This window comes from Ambystoma mexicanum, chromosome 9 (genome assembly GCF_040938575.1).
Source record: "Ambystoma mexicanum isolate Mex_15411 chromosome 9, UKY_AmexF1_1, whole genome shotgun sequence".
Taxonomy (NCBI): Eukaryota; Metazoa; Chordata; class Amphibia; order Caudata; family Ambystomatidae; genus Ambystoma; species Ambystoma mexicanum.
In genome coordinates, this window is record NC_090931.1 from 690,902,346 (window position 1) to 690,923,195 (window position 20,850).

The window sequence follows — 20,850 nt, forward strand, 5'->3', positions numbered from 1 at the left end:
TTTTCCAGGATGCAGTCACGCACACCAGCTTAGTCTCATTTGCTTGCCTCTTTGCCTGAGCAGGCTGCAGTCACTCACACCAGTTTAGTCTCATTTGCTTGCCTGTTTGCCTGATGTAGCCCCCTCATTGCTTGAGGCGAGGCTTTTCCAGGCTGCATACAATCACACCAGCTGAGTCTCATTTGCTTGCCTGTTTGTCTGATTGAGCCCCTCATTCCTTGAGGCAAGGCTTTTCCAGGCTGCAGTCACTTCCACCAGCTAAGTCTATTTTGCTTGCCTGTTTGTCTGAGCAGGCTGCAGTCACGCACACCAGCTTAGTCTCATTTGCTTGCCTCTTTGCCTGAGCAGGCTGCAGTCACTCACACCAGTTTAGTCTCATTTGCTTGCCTGTTTGCCTGATGTAGCCCCCTCATTGCTTGAGGCGAGGCTTTTCCAGGCTGCATACAATCACACCAGCTGAGTCTCATTTGCTTGCCTGTTTGTCTGATTGAGCCCCTCATTCCTTGAGGCAAGGCTTTTCCAGGCTGCAGTCACTTCCACCAGCTAAGTCTATTTTGCTTGCCTGTTTGTCTGAGCAGGCTGCAGTCACGCACACCAGCTTAGTCTCATTTGCTTGCCTCTTTGCCTGAGCAGGCTGCAGTCACTCACACCAGTTTAGTCTCATTTGCTTGCCTGTTTGCCTGATGTAGCCCCCTCATTGCTTGAGGCGAGGCTTTTCCAGGCTGCATACAATCACACCAGCTGAGTCTCATTTGCTTGCCTGTTTGTCTGATTGAGCCCCTCATTCCTTGAGGCAAGGCTTTTCCAGGCTGCAGTCACTTCCACCAGCTAAGTCTATTTTGCTTGCCTGTTTGTCTGAGCAGGCTGCAGTCACGCACACCAGCTTAGTCTCATTTGCTTGCCTCTTTGCCTGAGCAGGCTGCAGTCACTCACACCAGTTTAGTCTCATTTGCTTGCCTGTTTGCCTGATGTAGCCCCCTCATTGCTTGAGGCGAGGCTTTTCCAGGCTGCATACAATCACACCAGCTGAGTCTCATTTGCTTGCCTGTTTGTCTGATTGAGCCCCTCATTCCTTGAGGCAAGGCTTTTCCAGGCTGCAGTCACTTCCACCAGCTAAGTCTATTTTGCTTGCCTGTTTGTCTGAGCAGGCTGCAGTCACTCACACCAGCTTAGTCTCATTTGCTTGCCTGTTTGCCTGATGTAGCCCCTCATTCCTTGTGGCGAGGCACTTTTCCAGACTGCACTCACTCACGCCAGCTTAGTCTCATTTGCTTGCCTGTTTGCCTGATGTAGCCCCTCATTGCTTGAGGCGAGGCTTTTCCAGTCTGCATTCACTCACACCAGCTTAGTCTCATTTGCTTGCCTGTTTGCCTGATGTAGCCCCTCCTTCCTTGAGACATGGCTTTTCCAGACTGCAGTTGCACCCTCCTGCTTGTCATAATTACATATCTGATTTCCCCTTATTGCAGTTTACCTACTTGTTCCTGCACTTTGTTAACTTGTTTAACTTATTTGTATTTAATGTACCTCTCACCTACTCCCCTCCTGCACCTCCTTTCCTTACCGTCGCCTCCCCTCCCTTTTCATGTTCTGCACTTGCACGTTCCAAATCATCTCACTACCTAGCCTGAGCGTTTTTGTTTCTTACCCTCTACCCCCCTCCTGCACTTCACCTCCTTACCCTCTCCCCTGTACTAATGCTATAGCACGTGCACATTCTGAATGTTTCAAGACCTTAGGAGACCATTTTTACCCTCTTCCTCATCCCTATTCTGCACCCTTGTCTTGATGCGCCTTGAAACACATGTTTTGCTGTATAGTGCACATTACAAATAACCAATAAATAAATACATGTACCACTGCCACACCCCCTTCAACTCCCTTTCCACCCCTCACACTGGCACTCCCCACAGACTCCATTCTGAACCCACCCCCATAATTCAAACAGCATGCCTTCCTTTTAAAAAAACACAAGGAAAGAAAATGAATTTAAATGGCCACCATTAGTTGGTCATTGTTGCCCACAGCATGCAGTTTTAAGCACCCCCCTTCCAATCACACACCATTCCTACCTCTTAAGGGACACTCCTAGGGCAATAACTACACCGCCCACCAATTACCTGTACATTATATGAACTCTTTCTGCAACAATCCATGATTAATTGCAGAAGACACAGATCACTGCGGAGTGGGGCATTGTGACTGTTCGGCAATGAGTAATACCTCACAGGAAGTCAATCTACACAAATGAGCAAGTACAACCAAGCACCTGCAAGATAGCACAACATGGTGTGCCACTGGCCTGTTACCAACACAGCGCACGTTCAAATCCCCAGTAGGGGAGACATTACAAAATATATAAATAAAGGTGTCCTTCACCGTCGTCCTGGAATGGTGCTCTGGGTAGAATGAAGTAAGGGAACGATGACTGATTTCTCCAAAAGGTAAGGGAACGCTGGTTGTACCCTTTAGTTCCCGCCCATTTTGATCTCTGCTGAAAACATTGCATTACACATGACAGGTGAGGAGGGACACATAGCTTGTGGGTGTTGTTTGGTTATGTGCCCACCAACTAACAGGCCATGACCATGCCAATCCCACCCACTATCTGCCCCCGCCTGCCGTAAACGCATTGGCCGGATTCATGGAATATTTGTCCGGTTCAAAGTGAATTTGCACTGCTGAGAAGTGACTTTGCACTGCCGACACAAACCCTGATTTATTGAACCGTGCAACGTATATTTTTGCCGTGCAAAGTCTGGGCAAAGTCCATGCATAGTCATTTTTCCAGTACAAAATGACTTTGCCCGGACTTTGAACTGCAAAAATAGACTAGGCACGGTTCCATGAATCAGGGTTTGTGTCTGCAGTGCAAAGTCACTTTGAACTGGGCAAATATTCCATGAATCGGGCCCATAGTCTTGGGATGTCTTTGAGCTCCCTCTTTGAAGCAGTAACATCAAACTTTACCTGTCAATGTTTTTTCTAAGCAGTCTGATGAGAGTTAATGGCTTGATTGCAGCTGTAAATGGCTACTGGTGTAATTAAGATGTCTTAACCAAGTGTGCCTTCAGTCACTTATTTTATATCTCTTCCATGCATTGAAATACTGTTAAAAATAAGCATAACAAAGTCAAGTGTTTTGGCTTGAGGTATTAAATAATTAGTTAATTGTTCAATTTTCCAGCTGCTGGGATCTTATAGCCAAGTAGTAACATTTAATCAGGGCCTAGCAAATGCCTATCCCACACCAAAACAAAAGCCTGAACTATTGTCTTTGCCAATGCTAGTTTTTAGGGCTGTATGAAGTTTCCTCGTGAACTTTGCCTGATGTCTTTTTCACATGTATGTGTATGTGGGGTTCCCAAACGTAATTCCAAAGATGTCAAGTGTGGTCATGGAACTGGTAGTGCAGACTTTTCCGCAAGCCTTTCCCATCACGCCGTCTATGGAAGCTCTAACTGGTGGGGGAGGTTCTGTTCTACATATAAATGTACATTATCTATGGTTTAAAATACTTATGCCAAGCATATAACTAAGCGCGCATAGAGCTTGCAGGTGAGAGAATTGAAACACATTGAGATAGACGATAGCATTTACTCCGCTGTGTTTTAGGAATTGGATCGAGTGGTGTGTGATATTTTTTTCTGCCTGCGCACAAGGCAGTTAACGCGCATTGCACGCAAGTCTCTGCATGAAGTTCATAAAGACACAGCTGTGCAGAGAATAAAAATGCTAAAAACATAATTTGCATAAGGGCCTTTCGGCTATATGCTTTTTTTTTTACCTGGAAGTCATTGTTAATGATTTGCAAGAAAACATTTCAGGAAGAATATTTATATGCACAGACTTCCTTCGTTCAAAAGATACATGAATAACCAATAGCTTAGGTATATTTTTGGGGGTGAGTAGTTACAGCTGTTTGTAGAGGAGGAAAATGCAGCGCAATCACCATGTAAATTTTGCAACTTTGTGAAGTTTGGAAAGTTTCACTAATTACTTTGTGAAGTGGGCATAAGAGAAGCCCTGCTACTAAGTGCCCCCGATTGAAAGACCTGCCTAGTGGTGACAATGATGGCAATGTGACAGGAAGACCACATTTCCTGGGTCCCTCCTCCCTAAGTGGGGCAACCGTCCAGGCTTCACAAGCTGTAAACAGCTGCACTGAGTTAGCGCCATGGCAATCAATTTCCCTGCCAGGTTATGACACTGTCTCCGGGCTGTTCGGTGTTGCTGGTTATGTTATGTTAAGTTGATTTATACCGTGCACTGTTACCATTAGTATGGTCTCCAGGCGCTGGCATGGTTCTGAAATAAAGTGGGTTGGGTGGATTGGTGAGGGAAGAGGGAGTAGGATAGAGGGGGGGGGCTTCCTGCTGCTGCTTGTAGAGCCCAGAGAAGCTGGCGTCTGTGCGCGTCTGCTTTCTAGGTGTGTTTTGGATTGGCCACACTGGGGTTGTTGTGTCCGTAAGGGCAACGTCCAGTGACTGGGATGCTTGTTTGCAGCATTCTATTATTTTGGTGGCTTGGTGGGTTGTGTATTTGTGGGAGGTGAGACTGATCCGTTAGGTCCTGTGTGGTGTGTGTGTGGCTGGGGTATGCTGCAGGTTAATGGTTGGTGGGGTGTGTTTGATTGTTAGTGCCATAATCCGTAGAAGGAGTTGAATATGTATGGGCAAGGGTTTATGGGAACATCCCAACTACAAATACTAGAATGCAGAGTGGCATGAACTAAAAAGCCAGGCTCACTAGATTGCAGGCACGGTACGAGATTACGTGGGCGTCTTTCCCAGGCTTTGCCGAGAAGCGGTCCAGACAGGCCAGCCCTGAGACTGCCCCACATGCCACCTTCGTGGGATATCAGCAGGCAGTTTAGAAGTCATTGCTGTGGTGGGACTTGTCATCATTGCCCCTCCCCCCACCAGTGAGAAGATCGCCATTACTTGAAAGGGAATGGCTGGGCGCCTTGGCGTGCGCTAATGAGCTGCCGGTGCCAGGGCTGCGGCTGTTAATGGCGATGGTGTGAGGTGATCCATTCGCCCCTGGACCGTGCGACGCGTCAAGCAGTGGGAGCCCAGCAGAGGTGTGAAAAGGGACTTTCAGGGACCCTCTGATGATGGAGACTCCAGGGGCGTAGCGCAGCCCACCGCCAGCTGCTGCGCTTTCCAGATCTTTCAGCGAAACGGATCACCTGTAGTGTGTTACTGTTTCTGGAGCAAGCGGCAGAACATGGCGCGGGGCCTCTATACAGCAGTTATACAAGAAAGCCTAGTCCCGACGAAGACCTGATATGGGAACGGAAAATATGAAGGCCATTGAATAATGACTATAGATCTAGATTGCCTCTTTAGCTAGGGGTTTCCACAAGTGTACTATCGTCCACTGCGAAGAATGTGCAGGTGTTGTAGCAATAGTTTAGGATTGTTGCTATGTAGGAGCCGCCAAAGTCTTTTCATAAGCGTGTCTAAAGGGGAGCTGCAGGGGTGCCTGACAAATTGCCATGTTCTGTGACAGATCCCGTGGGTCAATGCAGAGATCTGAATAATAACTGGGAACTCCTGGGCAGGGGTCAAAGTGTACCAAAAAATAGCAGCGGTCTGTTCCCCTCTTCACCATCCCTGCATCCCTCACTGGGCCCATAACCACCGCCAATGCCACCCCACTTTAAATCTAATGGCTGGGTCCCGGGTATACAATTCTAGTATCCACACTGAAAGGAGCAGTGGACAAAATGCATCTTAAAACAGCACTATTACTTTCAGTCACTGCCCCCCAGAGCATGCAGCTTTATGCAGTGGCAGATTTAAGGCAAAGGGCCCCGTGGGCAGCACCTGACACAGGGCCCTAGGTGGGCGGGGCATGGAGGCGGGGCTTTGGGTGGGCGGATTTAATTGTGGTCACAAGTGAAGAATGGCAAACTTTAAGGACAAAAGCTATGTTTGTATGAAGTGGTCTTTATTACAGTTACCTAGGGGTCTGACTAACTGGAAACCTGCAATGCTCGGTGTAAGTCCAGTAACATGCTCTTTCTGCTACCCTGTTGCAGCTTTTTCTGGATGTGTCTTTGTGGGGATTAGGTCTGGCGGTATTCCGGGTGTGAGCGGGTAGAAATTGTTCTAATGTCAGAGTATTCTGCATCAGTTCTATGGGGGGATACAGTATGGCCGTGAAAAACGCTCCCTGTAAGAGAAATGCGTAGGGCCTGATTTACACACGTTTTTTAACACTGGAAAGTCCCAATGAAAACATGTTTTGTAAATCCGGCCCTTAGAAAATAAATCGCTATTTTAAAAGCATTGTGAATAACTACTACAAAATGTAATTTGAAGTGGCTAATTTAGAAGTATTTTAAACAAGTATTCCAAACTGTAATTTGAAAGGGGCACGACGATGCTGTCTGTGGCCAAAGGCCGCCTTGTATTTGGGGACCGTGTAATATACATGGCGTTAAAATATTACACGAGCAAGTGAGCGCTAATATATTACACCTTTAAAGCGCTTAAGACCGAGATACGAATTATTTTAAAAAACATGCTTTTTTAGTAGGAAAAAACGGTGTCTAGGGCAATATTTCATTTTCATAAGTGCGGATAATTATATTCGAAGGAAAAAAGCACGTTTAATTGTAAACATGCCCATATAAATTGCTTAACTAGAGCAGTTAACGGGGTTTATAAATAATACACTTGTCGAGGGCATGCATTAAAGGGCCCAAGTCTTTCAGGGAAGGGATGCGCTTGGGCAATCTGAGCTCCTTCTGTTCCCATTACAGTAGGACCGTAGCTAAACAATGGGAATTATACAGGATAAACCGAGCCGCCTCTAAAGCAAGGGCTTTGAGCAGAAGAGCGCTTCGCGGCCGATCCAAGCGCTTCAAAGGGCCTTTCACGTTTTACACACACACGCACACGTTGAGCAAATCAGCCCGCTAACAGATTGCTTCACTGCTGTCCTCTGCATTTATAATAGTGCCTCAGAGAAACAGGACCCTGCTGACAGGCAATGGTCTATAAAACTGCTGAGCGGCAACTACAATACGCATTCCTCTATAAAAGGAAGCACCGAAGCAGCAGCGAATCACCGCACTTTAAATATGTCTAAACAGAAGTTTGACCAGAATGATTGAACACGTCCAGGGAGCTGAACTGGAGTGACGTCACAGCTGAAAGGGCCCTGTGCTGTGTGGAAGGGGTGGGGCCTGGCACAGGGGCCCGGTCGTCATTTGTTTGTCTGACGACCGTTAAATCCGCCTCTGGCTTTATGCAACATCGCCTTTTCAATCGCCCACAATTCAAACCTTTTACCAGGCTTTCCCAGGACTATATTAACCCCCTCCCATTACCTACACACACAGGCAGGCCTGCAGCAATTTCACATTGCCGGTGCTTAATTGCAGAAGACACATGCTGACCACCGTGGTGTGGAGATATGTGTCATGTCCCAAGCTGGCTGTTGCAATATACACAATGAAACCAACACCTGCCACATAGCTCAGCAAGATGTGAGGCGGGGAGGCTCTAAGCAGGACCCAGGTTTGAATCCCCAATTGGAGAAGCAAAAAACAAAGGTGCCCAGACCTGCCATCCAGGAACTGTGCTCCGCCTTACAAAAAGTAAAGGAATGGTGGTGGATTTTCCCTAAAGGTATAGGAATGTCATGCCCTTCAGTTCCTGCCCACTTCGACCTCTGTTCATGGGTTTGAATCCCAGCAGGGCTGGCACAGCCTTCCCTTCCCCCTCCCACCTTGACACTCTGAGTACCATTTAGTTTGAAAACCATATGATCTGTTATATACATAGTGCTTGGATACTGCGGAACGGTTCAAGCTAAGCACTATATGTGGAAAAAAGCACTTAAATTGCATTCTAGTTGATTGTTTTGACAGCCAAAATAGGGAATCCTGCTTTTATGGGGAGAGAGGATCCTTGCAATATTTACGAAAACTGTTTACGCTACAGGACTTCTGGACGCATGCTGTGTTCTGTTATTTCGTCACTTTTTATTTTCTATACAAAACGTGGAATTCAGGTGCATGGGAAACATGAACTTGCTTTATGTCAGAGCCCTGAGGAGTCCATCTCGGAGCCCTTGCTGCCAGTTGCCCACCTCGGGTCCCTGGTGAGGTTGTCAAGAATGAGATTTTGGATTGTAGCTGGAGAGGAATCATTATGGAGGCAGTTTTGGGCGCAGACACATCGCGAAAGTACTATGAATAGCTTAAATGTCAACCTGCAGAAAAGCCCCAAAGTGCACGTCTGCGTGAGTGTATTACAGGGAGGTCTGCACTGCTGTCCCGAGGATCGGAAGGAATCCTGGCAGAGTTCCGGGATCCCTGCCATCGGAATGTATGCAGAATTACAGGCCTATGCTGAGGTTTGGACAATTGCTACGTTTTCATGGTTGGAGGAGGGCTTTTTTCTGACACAGCTTTACTTACTGTACCTTTGCGAAGATCAACTTTAGAAGCCCTTGGGAGCCTCTGTGTCCTGTCACCTTTGCACACTTGGTTGTTGTGCAAAGGCCTCTTGTCTTTTTCTCAACTTCTCACCATGACTTTTCTGTGGCAGAACTCTGCAGATATGAGCCTTCAGTCAACCTCCCGTGATTCCGAGAGCCCACTGGGCATGCCCACTGCCACAGTACCCTCCGGGGCCTCTATCCAGGTCATCCTTGCAGACCATGGCCTCTGCCATAGTGCTGCCCGTCAGGAAGCAGGTCATATCAATCCTACAAAGGCTTCCTGGCATGTATGGGACTCGCCTGCCACAAAAGTTTTGGGTACAAGAAACATTTCTTTTTTCTGAAACTTAAATATATTTTCACTTTCCCAGTCGAGAATGCACTAAGTTTTCACTACCTAAAACACCCTGCACCACACTTCGCAAAAGTGCAGAGGAAAATACTCAAATTCTTATCTAGAATTCTGCCTGTGCTTTTGCGTGCTCAGGCTAGCCTCGCTTTTGCTGACTGCCTCGGCGCGATTACAATCTGCTCTACATGTTTACTGTATGTGCAATCTAGAGTTATTACTCTGGTGCACGAGGGTCTGAAAGGAGCCAGTCTCGTGCACAGTCTTACTCACCCAACTCGTCAGTTTGTCCCCACGTGCTTCTCTTTTTGTAATCACGGTCTTGTCCATTTTCAATGGAATGTTATGAAATGGCGGCGCGCAGGGCGTGTTGCGGGTTAGCGGCGCTGGATGTTTATTTGAGCGCAGGCTGTATATTTAATCCCAAAGTGCTTTGTGTAAATGCTCCTCTGACCCTTGCATAGTTGGCATTTCACTTTTATTCCAATAACAGAGAAAGTCACGTTCATTAGGCCACTGAACGCCACATCAATTCATCTTTTTTTTTGTTTTGCTTTCTTAAGCCTTTCTTTGCTGTTTCTCAGAGTTTCCTTCTACTCTGCTCAGAAAGACCAGGAAGGACGAGCTGTTTTCGCAGAACAATAATAAACGGACTTCACAGTAACATAGAAAACCTCTCTCTCCCCACGCTCTCTTTGCTCTCTCTGCACTGATGCTGCACACATATGCTGTGCGCAGTTAGCTGCTCGCTTGGGCCCACAGTGACGTTTTCCAAAGTAGGCTCCAATGATTCTCCATTCCTCTTTCCTCGCCCGCAGTTGCCAACACAGCTTGACCTGTGAATGACTCTTACCCACAGTGTCCTGTCAAGGAAACTGAACGTGGTGCCCCCACTGGCATGCCAACCTCTTGAGTGTGAGGTCTGGATGCCACAGGTAGGCATTGGCAACGGGGTGAAGCGATAAAGGTGGCCAATGGGGAACTAGAAGTCTCCTGTTCTAATTGAGGCTTCCTCACTTTACCATGTTGGGTGATCCTGGATAATCACTTTATGTCTTTGTGATTGCGTTCCCTTAACTAGACGAGGCACCGGGAGATGGTCTATGTGCTGACAGTTACATTGTTTTCCTTTTTCTGTGCATATTTTGAAACATGCAACCTCTGCAGCACATATTGCCGGATCACTGTGAGTTCAGTGGCTTGACGTCAGTGTGGTTACATGCATTTCTAGGACAGGAACGGGGCCTGGCTCCCTGTGTTTCCATCTCTACTCCTGACTTGCAGCCTCACAAGTCCCTTGGAATGTACAGAGATGAAGTATCCATTCCAGAACAAGGATGGAGTGGCCTCTGGCAGTGTTAGTGGCACTCGGCTATGCCGTGCTTTGTGTGAGGAAATTGGTGTTAGGAAATACTTGTTCTTTGCTGATACGTGCATCATTTCGACCATCTCAGGTCATCATTGATGATGACGGCATTGCGCCCGGTTACACTGTTGCAAGTTAACATAAGGCCCTGACGCTGGCCAAAAATTCTGAAAGTGTGTGGTTAGTTCAAAAAAAAGTACTGGCTTCAAGGAAACATGTTCTCACGGTATTGCTTGGGCCTGCCAAACATTCCTGGCTCAAGACGGAGAACAACAAAGGAGAATGGAAAATCTGATACATTCAGTCATGACATCCAAGTCAGTATCCCACAGGGAAGCTGTCAGGTACCTCTGGAATGCAGATGGGCTATGGTAGAGTCTGTCATAAGGCCCCTGAACATTTCGCATACCAGGGTAAATCATAATAGAAAAATAGAAAGCCGTTCCCTGAATCAGATTGTTAAATAAAATAAAATAAGCAATGTCCTTACTGACTCAACCACACGGTTCCATGTCTTAAAATCGCGGCAAAATTGGCTGTGAATACAAAATATCACGGCAAAAATGCAGTGGTTTTGCTGCCAAAATCATGTAAAGGATGGGGGACACCCCCGCAACCCCCAGACCCATTATACCATTAAGGGCAGGGGGGACACCCCTGCAACCCCCGCCCTCTTAAATGGTATAATGGGGTACACCTTTACTGGGTCAAACCCCAGCATTTTTGCTGTGATTCTTTTTTTTTGCTACAATTTTATTACTTGATAGCACCCACACCCCATCGCTGGCTGTATGACTGAAACTGGGTGTCTCCCTGCTGAATATTGGTCAGCTCGCCCTTTGTAAGGTTAGTCATCTTGACATTCACAAATGTTCTTTTTTATTCGCATATCATGTAAAAAGTAATCAGTTTTCGCTAAATTCATGTTATGTTCTTTTATTGCATACCAACGGAGATTGACATTAGCCTCTTCTTTCTCTATGTAAATTTCCCTCTTATGAGTTAATAAATGTATGCGTAAGAAGAGGCATGAGAATGAGTTCACTCAATTGTGAGTGAGCAGTTACGGTTTGCCTGAACAATACTGGGACACCACAAGCATCCTTGCCCATGGCATGGCCTTTATTTTGTTTTTTAAATCAATAGTGAAAAAAAATGCATGTAAAGCATTGAGTAGCAATCAAGAGGTCAGTTTGCAATAAGCTATTGACTCAAGGAGTTTCCAATGGTCCGCTGCCCACTTCACGAAAACCACAAGCCAACTGAAATTTCTGCCCTCGCTTACAATCAAATAGGAGAGACCAGACACTAACTAGGTGGCCATGTACTCTAGACTGCACCGAATCATTTAAAGCTTCCAAGGCATGATTGGAAGGGCTTGTGTTTGTGCTGTGCTATGATTGTGCTGCCACAGCCATGGCTACACAAGTATTTGGGCTGTGGGATAAAGTTTTAGTTACTATCAACATGGCACTACCTGAGAACAACTTGGAGAAGACCAATGAGTACAGTCAACAAACGGTCTAAATGATGCAAGTGAGAACATGTGAAGAAGCCCTCAGTGGGCACAAACACCCTCTATAAGAGAGGATTGTCATGTACTCGCATAACATCTCAGAAGTACTCAAAAGTGTCTGTAACTATCAATCTATATTTAGATAATAAAAATAGTTTAAAAAATAATCCTGAAAGTGATAACTCAATAAAATTACCTTGGGAGATTGTTTTTTAATGTACCATGTAACTCTACATAAAATTGGCATGGCCAAAAGGTTTGTGGTGATGCAAACAGATGCAGAAATCAGTCAAATATGTATGTTACATTAATAGGCTTTTAAAGTGCATAAACATAATCACCACTATAGTAGTTTCAGAGCACCCAAGGGTGTCCATTGAGGGGCATACTGTGACCCTGTCATGGGCATCCAGATTTTAATTTGCTTGAAGAAGGAAAATGAGCAAGAGGAAAGATCTGAGGATGGTAAAGTGGGAAATCGATGGTACAAACGAGGGGAGTGTGGGTCCAGCTGGGGAAGAATTGTAATAACCTGGGTGCATGTCAGTCCTGTTCAGTAGACCTTCGTTGTGAAAATGAGAGGATGAGGTTATGACTCAAGTGTTGTGATATTAAGGCTTTGTTTTGAAGGCAAATTTGGAGAGTTGTAATTTAGTATACAGTGATATGATATGATAGGTTATTCATAACACACTTAATACCCAGAAGTTTCTAAGCGCAGACCTGGGGATCAAGCCTGTGTTGCTCCATGTCGTCTTGCTTCCAAGGCGAGCACGTTTCCCCTGAGCTATCCTCCCGAGACAGTGTAATGCTGGATGCATGAGATGCTTCATAGTGTGCTTGGGCTTATTTTCCTGGGTATCTCCACAGGTTGTGTGACCCAATTCAAACTTCAGAATATTAGTTCTGGGGCTGCTACGCCTGAGCCAAGAGTGGCATGATCAATAATAAACTATGAATGAAGGTGAATTTACGTTGTATGAGAAGGTCAGGAAATCAAGTGGTCATACTAGCACAGTAACATTAAAAAGCCTGGCACCCGGACTTCAACATGTTTTCTGCCATGCCATGGTAGACTTTATTTTAGCAAAACAAAAGGTGATGGCTGGAAGGTTTAGAATTAATTTCAACCTCTGGCACAGCTCTGGGCAACCCTCCAGACCATCATTCTTTAGCCTGCCAAGCCATTACAGAAAGGGGAGACACCTATGCAAATTAGGCTTGGTCCCACCCCAAAAGGGGCGGTGCAGCCTGAAGAGTTAGGTCACGTGCCTTCTGCACACGACCACAAGCATCACCAGACATGTTTTGACCTTTATTTTAGTTCATGGTGAGACAGTGTGGGGCCTAACGTGGGACTAGGCTAACAAAGAATAGTAATCAGGACCTATCTACAGTGAGAAAAAATACCCTGAGCTCCCTATGCAGGCCGTGTTCACTAGCTTGTATGAAACGCTTTGGCTCAGGGGCAGTCAGACCTTTAAGCCATCCACAACTGCCAGGGTGTCTTTCTGAGCCTGGGTGTTTTAGAGCCATGCACAGGGGGACAGGAAAGCACACGCCCTTTATGTTTGCTCACTAGGTCCCTAATAGCCAGGGAAGCTGATAGGAACTATGGGCACTTTTAAACGAGGGTGAGTTTTTGCACCATGCTTCCTTTGGGGGGCAAAGTCCTAGACTGGGCTTCCTGCGAGTCCTTTAGGACTACTAGGACCTTCATGCAGATGCTGATAGTTATATGGGTGGCAGGATTCCTATTGGGAGTTCATCTGCATAGTCCACACTTGTCTACCCATTTCTACGTGGGCTGTAGGTACCTTGCCCCGTTCATAGAAGCCATCCTGTGCTGTTATGTCCAACAGGTGTATAAAGTCCACGTGTCAGTTTACATTTGCAGGTCTACTAAAAATGTGCAAGTAATTCAAGTTTTATGTTCTACCATTCATTTTCACTGTTAATGCTCTGGGCTGCTGCCTAAAAATATTTTTTCCCTTGTCAGGTACGACTTTATTGAGATCCGGGATGGAGACAGCGAGACAGCAGAATCTTTGGGAAAACACTGTGGAAACATCGCCCCACCTGCCATTGTCTCCTCAGGGTCCTCTCTCTACATCAGGTTCATCTCAGACTACGCACGTCAGGGAGCAGGCTTTTCTTTACGCTATGAACTCTTCAAAACAGGTACGGATGTGCTTCCATTATTGTTTTATTAGTCTCAAGGGAATCAAAGTTGAATTATAACTAGATGGCACAACTCTTGGTGGCTTGCCTTGTGGCAAGCAAAACTCCAACACGTTTTTGAAGGCTCCAGAATATGGGCAAAGCAGCACATGCTTCTACCACTGTCAAGCTGGGCCATTCTCTGAAGTTGCATACCTGATTGTTGGCTTGCCCTCATTCCTAGAAGTGCACAACATCATCTAGCACACCTGTAGTGTTGATTATGGGATGTGTAGTGCTCACCATGAATAGACATGCAGAGCACAGAGTGAAGCCCACTTAGGTATGTTTGTATGGTAAAAGGTGGCCTGGGAAGCAAGTGATGTCAACCTAAGCAGGTTCTTATAGGCTACAAGCAGGAGCAAAATAGATCCCGGCAAGATAGATCACTGCATTTTGTGTCCTTCTGAAGTCAGATAATTTAGGCATTTGAAAAGACAGCTGATGAGGTGAAATTGTGAGTTGTAATCCATTGATCATATAACAAAGTTGTTAGACTTTCATTAACATACCTTTCAGCATACAGGGGAGTAAGTCAGAGAACAAATTAGTCTTAAATGACAAAGGTATTCCCGATTGTTCTGTTTTGAGTAGAACCAGCTGGAATTCTTAAAAAAATGTGGGGTGAAGCTCGTTAAATTGAATAATTGCTGGGTTAATCTCGGGAAAGGATGTTGAATGTATTCAAATATTCCAGTATTTTGTATGCGGTTCTTGTCACTGTTCCTTTTGCAACCCCTGGGACAAATTTAGGATTCTGGCCAAGTATTTGGAATTCTTAATATGCTGTTATTTTAGGCGAATAGCACTACGTTTTCCTGTTTTTTAAGCAATTGGGCAGAGTATAATTGGTTGCCGGTCTTACCCACGGTATGCCCGCTGGCATACTGTTTTGGGTCGTGACTTTAAAAAAAACGATAGACGCTTCACTCAACCTTGCTTTAGTCGAGGTACAGGGAATAGGCATAGTAGGGAAAACACGGACATCTCCAGTCAGAGCATGTAGTTTCAGGGCTGTCCGGATCATCACACCCTTTTCAGAAACTAACCCAGACCTCTCTGTTGCTGTAGCTCACCCTCCACCTTCCAGACTCCCCTTTTGTTTGTTGGGCGTTGTACAGAACGTATCCATCGGCATGATGAAAAGCTGTACTTTTTGAACCTCTCACTACAGTTAATTCGTGGGTGAGACTTCCGGGGGTGTACCTGGACTTCCTGGTATAATCTTTCAGTGCAAGAAGTGGTGCATCAGGCGACCATGAACCCCCTTTTTACTGTCCCTCACCTTAAGCAGAAGAAAGCTGGTTGACTGAAGGCTCCCTCCTCTAATGCACCCAGCTCCTGATAGCCACAGTGGGAAATCCCCCGTACAGACTCGTGCTGCTCACAATGCGTTTCATGAACATGGTTAAGTACTTCCTTCTGTGAGCAAAGCAACAGTCACCCCCAGGGCAACATGAGAACATAGTGCTGGTGTTCCCCTTGGATTCCAGTGTGTTTGTATGCTATTCCTCAGCCCAAGTCACGGGGCCTGCAGGGTCCTCCCTCCGCCGGATGCCAGCCCTTCGGAAGGCGCTGCTGGAGGATGAGCTGATGGGGATGGTTAGGGAGAAGGCAGGTTTTAGGACTTGTCAACCAACTCGAGATGTGTGTGAGACTGCGGCGCCACTCTGCTTCAGCAAATCCAGGAAACTTTCGGGTTTCACAGGAAAGCAGCTGGCTGGAAAAGTAAAAGCTGTTTACTCCGACTCACTGTCTAAATACTTGGGGAATAAGTGTTTGTTACCAGGAAACAAAGCGGCCATTAAGGAAAGCATCATTTGTTTATATGAGCGAGAGGGCGGGATAAGCAACCAGCTTGCACTCGAGTTCCTGCAAATATGAGAAGACTCATTTACAATCATTGCCGTGCTGCACCCAAGAGGAAAAAAGCCTGCGGCATTTCCCTTCAGAGGGATGTGTAAATAAACATTAATACATGTGCCTACTGGAGTAACACAAGTCAGAAGAACATGATGCACGTTTCTGGAATCAAGGGGAACTATCACAGTATCAAAATACATGTGCTAGAAAGGATCCGTAGAATGTCAGGCAACATGTGCTAACTGTCCCAGGCACCTCTGTCGCCCAGCTACATATCACTGCACCGCACCTCAGAGAAGGTAGATCTTTCTCTGCTTCTCTCTCTCTCCCTCCACCTCCCTCTCTCTCTTTCTCTCTTTGAAGTTGCCACTCCCTGTCGGGATGCTGGTAGAGGCCCTGTCGCATGTTTGCCACCCCTTGCTCAATGAGCGTATCAGCAACTCCATTGATACGCTTTTAATGGTTGAGCAGTCTCATAAGGTGCCATTTGTAAATGTGTATGCAGGTCTTACTTAACACTAAATTACATGTTATAACCTTAAATGGCCCTGCTAAATATAGAAGCAAGCTGATGAGTGGAAGTCTTAAAATGAGTTTGAAAACATGTTATTGCGGGATTGCATCTCGTGCATGCAACACAGCAGTATTAGCAGGTTCAGATAACTCCATGAAACTGCAGCTTCGGCAAGAGGTTATCCGTGCGCAGTCGACCACACCCATAAAGGTCAATAGCTCCATCCATAAGAGGTGTTCTCCCTGGATACTGAGAACCCATCACCAACTACTTGTCCTTTGGCCTGGAATGGTCAATTATAGTTCACTGGACAGAAATCTCCAAATAGGAGGGAGGTGTTCTTATGTGCCACCAGGTGGCGTCTGTCACTGTTGAGCAGGGTGTGGGTACGCATGGCAAACGTTTGCTCTAAGCCCTTTCTTCGAATGGTTGTGGGCCATTGCCCCTGGATGGCAGTAAGTCCAAAGAAGTGTATGTTTAGTTGCAGAGCCTTCACTAATTGCTTCCTGACACTTTGGGCAGATACCAGGGGTAGCACCTAACTTGTATCTTGGCAGAACAGATGGGTCTTGAGAGAAAACATTGAAATCAACAATGAATTATTTAGGCAATATATAGATGCGGAATGTGTTGAAGTCCACTGCACATGCAGATAGATGGCCTGGAAGTGTATCTTCAATGCCCAGAAAAAGCCACGTGGATTTTCCCTGCCAATGCACCCTCGGTCAGCCGACTCAGCATATATAACCAAGCAATCAGGTTGTGTATTGGGAGTGAGACATTTACTGCCCAGTTTCTCAGCTGAATACGAAAACCTGGGCCACCAACATAGAAAGGTTGAAGACGTTTACCAGTAGCACACCCCATGCTTCGTGGAGGTACGCGAGGACCAGTGAGGATGAAAACACCACCACCTGCTGCAGGAGCCTGACAAGTGGCCCTCCGAGCTCCCTGGCATCCATTTATTGGCGCAGTTTCTCCGTTGAGCACGAAAACCTGGGCCACCAACGTGGAAAGGTTGAGGACGTTTACCAGCAACACACCCCATGCTCCGTGGAGGTACGCGAGGAGGACCAGTGAGGATGAAGACCCCACCACCTGCTGCAGCAGCCCGACAGGCGGCCATCCAAGCTGCCTGGCATCCTGTTATTGCCCAGTTTCTCCATTGAGCACAGAAACCTGGGCCACCAACGTGGAAAGGTTGAGGACGTTTACCAGCAGCACACCCCATGCTTCGTGCAGGTACGCGATGACCAGTGAGAATGAAAAAACCACCACCTGCTGCAGGAGCCCGACTAGTGGCCCTCCGAGCTCCCTGGCATCCATTTATTGGCGCAGTTTCTCCGTTGAGCACGAAAACCTGGGCCACCAACGTGGAAAGGTTGAGGACGTTTACCAGCAGCACGCCCCATGCTGTGTGGAGGTACGCGAGGAGGACCAGTGAGGATGAAGACAGCACCACCTGCTGCAGCAGCCCGACAGGCGGCCATCCGCGCTCCTTGGCATCCTGTTATTGCCCAGTTTCTCCATTGAGCCCAGAAACCTGGGCCACCAACGTGGAAAGGTTGAGGACGTTTACCAGCAGCACACCCATTGCTTCGTGCAGGTACGCGATGACCAGTGAGAATGAAAAAACCACCACCTGCTGCAGGAGCCCGACTAGTGGCCCTCCGAGCTCCCTGGCATCCATTTATTGGCGCAGTTTCTCCGTTGAGCACGAAAACCTGGGCCACCAACGTGGAAAGGTTGAGGACGTTTACCAGCAGCACGCCCCATGCTGTGTGGAGGTACGCGAGGAGGACCAGTGAGGATGAAGACACCACCACCTGCTGCAGGAGCCCGACAGGCGGCCATTCCAGCTCGCTGGCATCCATTTATTGGCGTAGTTTTGTTTCAGAAGCATCCCCGGAGGCCTTCCCCTGCCAGCGAACACCTGCTTTATTGAATATGGCTCTGTATTTCTGCTCGGCTCTGAGCGTGACTAGACTCGTAAATGTAACTGGCTGTAAAAAAAGAATATCTCCACAAAACCCCTTCCACTTTGGCCACCGGGACCCGGATCTGCTTCCGTGAACCCTTCTTAACACCTTGCTTTGTTTTCGTCATGGCGCTACTAGAAGGAAGCCAACACGTTTCTGTATTTCTGCGTTCCAACGGAGAGAGAAGATTTTTCGTGGCTCGGCTTCTAATTGGTTCTAATAGCCGGCTTTCAATATTGCTTCATCAATTCTGGTGATTGGGTAATCCTAATAATTGTATTATTATCTTGGGCTGCTGTATCTGCCATTGCTGTCAGCGGAGTTTAATGTGCGGCTTCTCCAGCCGCCGGAGGGAACAGCTGTACAGCAGACAGCGACTGGCATGTGTCAGGGACTGGGAAAGCTCGTAGCATAACACAGACGCGTGCATGTCATTCAGCAGGGAGGAGGAAAACAAAAGGGAATCGGGTGCTCCAGGTGGCACAGTGTCACTAGGGGCAAGCTTGATGGGCGATGCACGTGTAAATAACAGAACGGACTGACTCAGGAAGGCAGGCAAGGATGGACCCACAGAGCAAGTGGGTGGCTCAGTAAGCGAGTGCCTCCGCGAGTGAGTGACTGAGTGTAAGTATGTGACTCCGTAACTGAGTGAGTTAACAACAGATAAACCGAATGACTGTGCGAGGGATTCAGTGAATGATCGAGTGACTGTTTGAGCACAGAACCGAGGGAGTGAATGCGTGATTGTTGCCAGGAAGCTGACCAATCAAGTGACCGAGTGAGGGAGTTACTGCATGAATGACGGACCGTGTTTCCTTGTATAGCGTGCGCTGCAGACTAGACCCAAGCTAGGCCTGCCGTGGCAAAATCTGGCTTTGGAGAAAGGGAAAGTGGAGTTTAAGTACTTGCATGTAAAAGATCATCACATGTGTTGGAATTTGTTGTTGTGTGGGGTGCCACGAGAACCCCTCCCTCCCTGACATGTCACCACCTTTTGACCTGGAGGTGCAGATTTTGTTAGTTAATTGTCTGACTTTCCCCCTGGGACAGATTCGATATATGTCTCATGAATAGGCACTACCCCACCCCCATCGATGTCCCCCAGGCACCTTGGATCTGTAAGAAGAAAAAGGCCTGGGCACAATGGAGAACACTGTGGAGTCAGCGGCAGCGGCAAAGCCTTTCCTCCAGGACTGACATAACTCTAGCATTGCTGGGCCAGCCGAGCTGGGGAAGTCAGAGGGGCAGTGTCGTGGAGCCTTTGAACAGAATGTGACAACCCTCCCAACCCCCCAACCCCTTCCTTGAAATGCCAGCAAGAGCAAGCTGGAAGGGAGAATCTTCTTCGGAAACCACTTTTAGTCATCTGGAAGGTCATTTAAAGCACGGACGGTCGCTTTGTACTAAGTTTAGATGTTGCATTGTGTGGTGGAGGCCCACTGAAAAGGCCTCTGCTTTCAGCCACTCTGTCCACACAGCCTATGTTATGCTATGTTAGGAGGTTTTATAGGGCTCAGCGGTCACCAGAATCTATCCTGGCGCTATAGAAACGACGTAGCATAGGGAGTGTGAGAATAACACTAGACTTAGGGAAGATTAAAGAGGAAGGTTTTAAGATGCGTCCAGGAGGTCAGTAAATTAGACTCTCTGCAGAATGAGGATGGAAGGAAATTGCACAGTTTTGCGGCCGGAACCATGAAAGTGCGTCCACCCTGTCTGTATGTTGGATGCATCTAGGGAGACAGTGGGAATACTGCTGCAAGAACACATGCACAGCCCAGTGCAACAGGGCAGATGCAAGGACTTTTACATCCTTAAGTGCAGCACCAGTTTCTCCCACCTTCCACCCCTAACCCCTGCCCTTTTCTGCTGCAACCATTGCTTCTAGTGTAAGGGGGCTAGGTCACCCACAGCTGTTAGTGCAGCGTGCATCTGCCTAGCCCAACCATTGGCATATCCTGGGCCAGGTGCCTTCCGTATCAGGCCCAGTCAGCCAGATTCGCTAAATGTTTTCCCCACACAGTGAATGTGAATACAGTCAATATAAATATCAATCATTTACAAAGAAAGTCTTACCTCGAAAACATGGTGTGGTCGCATTGTTAACATGTCCACCTCCTCAAATTCCTCCCGTTCCAACACAAGCCTCTGAGCAAGTGCAATTCTGCGTATTTCTACTGCAAAATCTCTCTCTTGGACACTTTCTAGGTAAGAGGCACAATTGTCTGCTTTACTCCACATAATTAGAAAAATACTCCCAACAGCCAAAGCGTGGCATCTAGGCTTCTCCCTGTTCCCGCCTCCACTGCTGATTTCACGTGTTCAGACTGGGGGCAGCAGCATCGCATTTCACACACAGGAGCTATACTATTGAGTTATCTTGTTGGAGGAGGGCCTTTACAATAGACAGCTTTTCAATTTTCGAAATTAGTGTACAGAAAGAAAGTATTTGCTACTACAAAAATACCTATTTTTGAAAATTGAAATGTTATTTTACTTGACTAAAAATAGCCCAGCAGACAATGACAATTACGTTTTTATTCCCCGAAAAATCTATTAACTCCCGACTTCTAAAGATGGGGA

At 46.9% G+C, this 20,850-nt stretch overlaps 1 protein-coding gene across 2 annotated transcripts in view; it reads left to right on the forward strand.

Moving 5' to 3' along the window:
* Positions 1–20,850, forward strand: part of NRP2 (neuropilin 2) — a 193,178-nt gene that overhangs the window by 92,622 nt on the left and 79,706 nt on the right. For both annotated transcript variants that reach the window (XM_069615560.1, XM_069615561.1), the window contains exon 3: positions 13,691–13,872. In XM_069615560.1, coding sequence (XP_069471661.1) covers positions 13,691–13,872 — 182 coding nt within the window. The remainder of the gene's footprint in view (positions 1–13,690; positions 13,873–20,850) is intronic.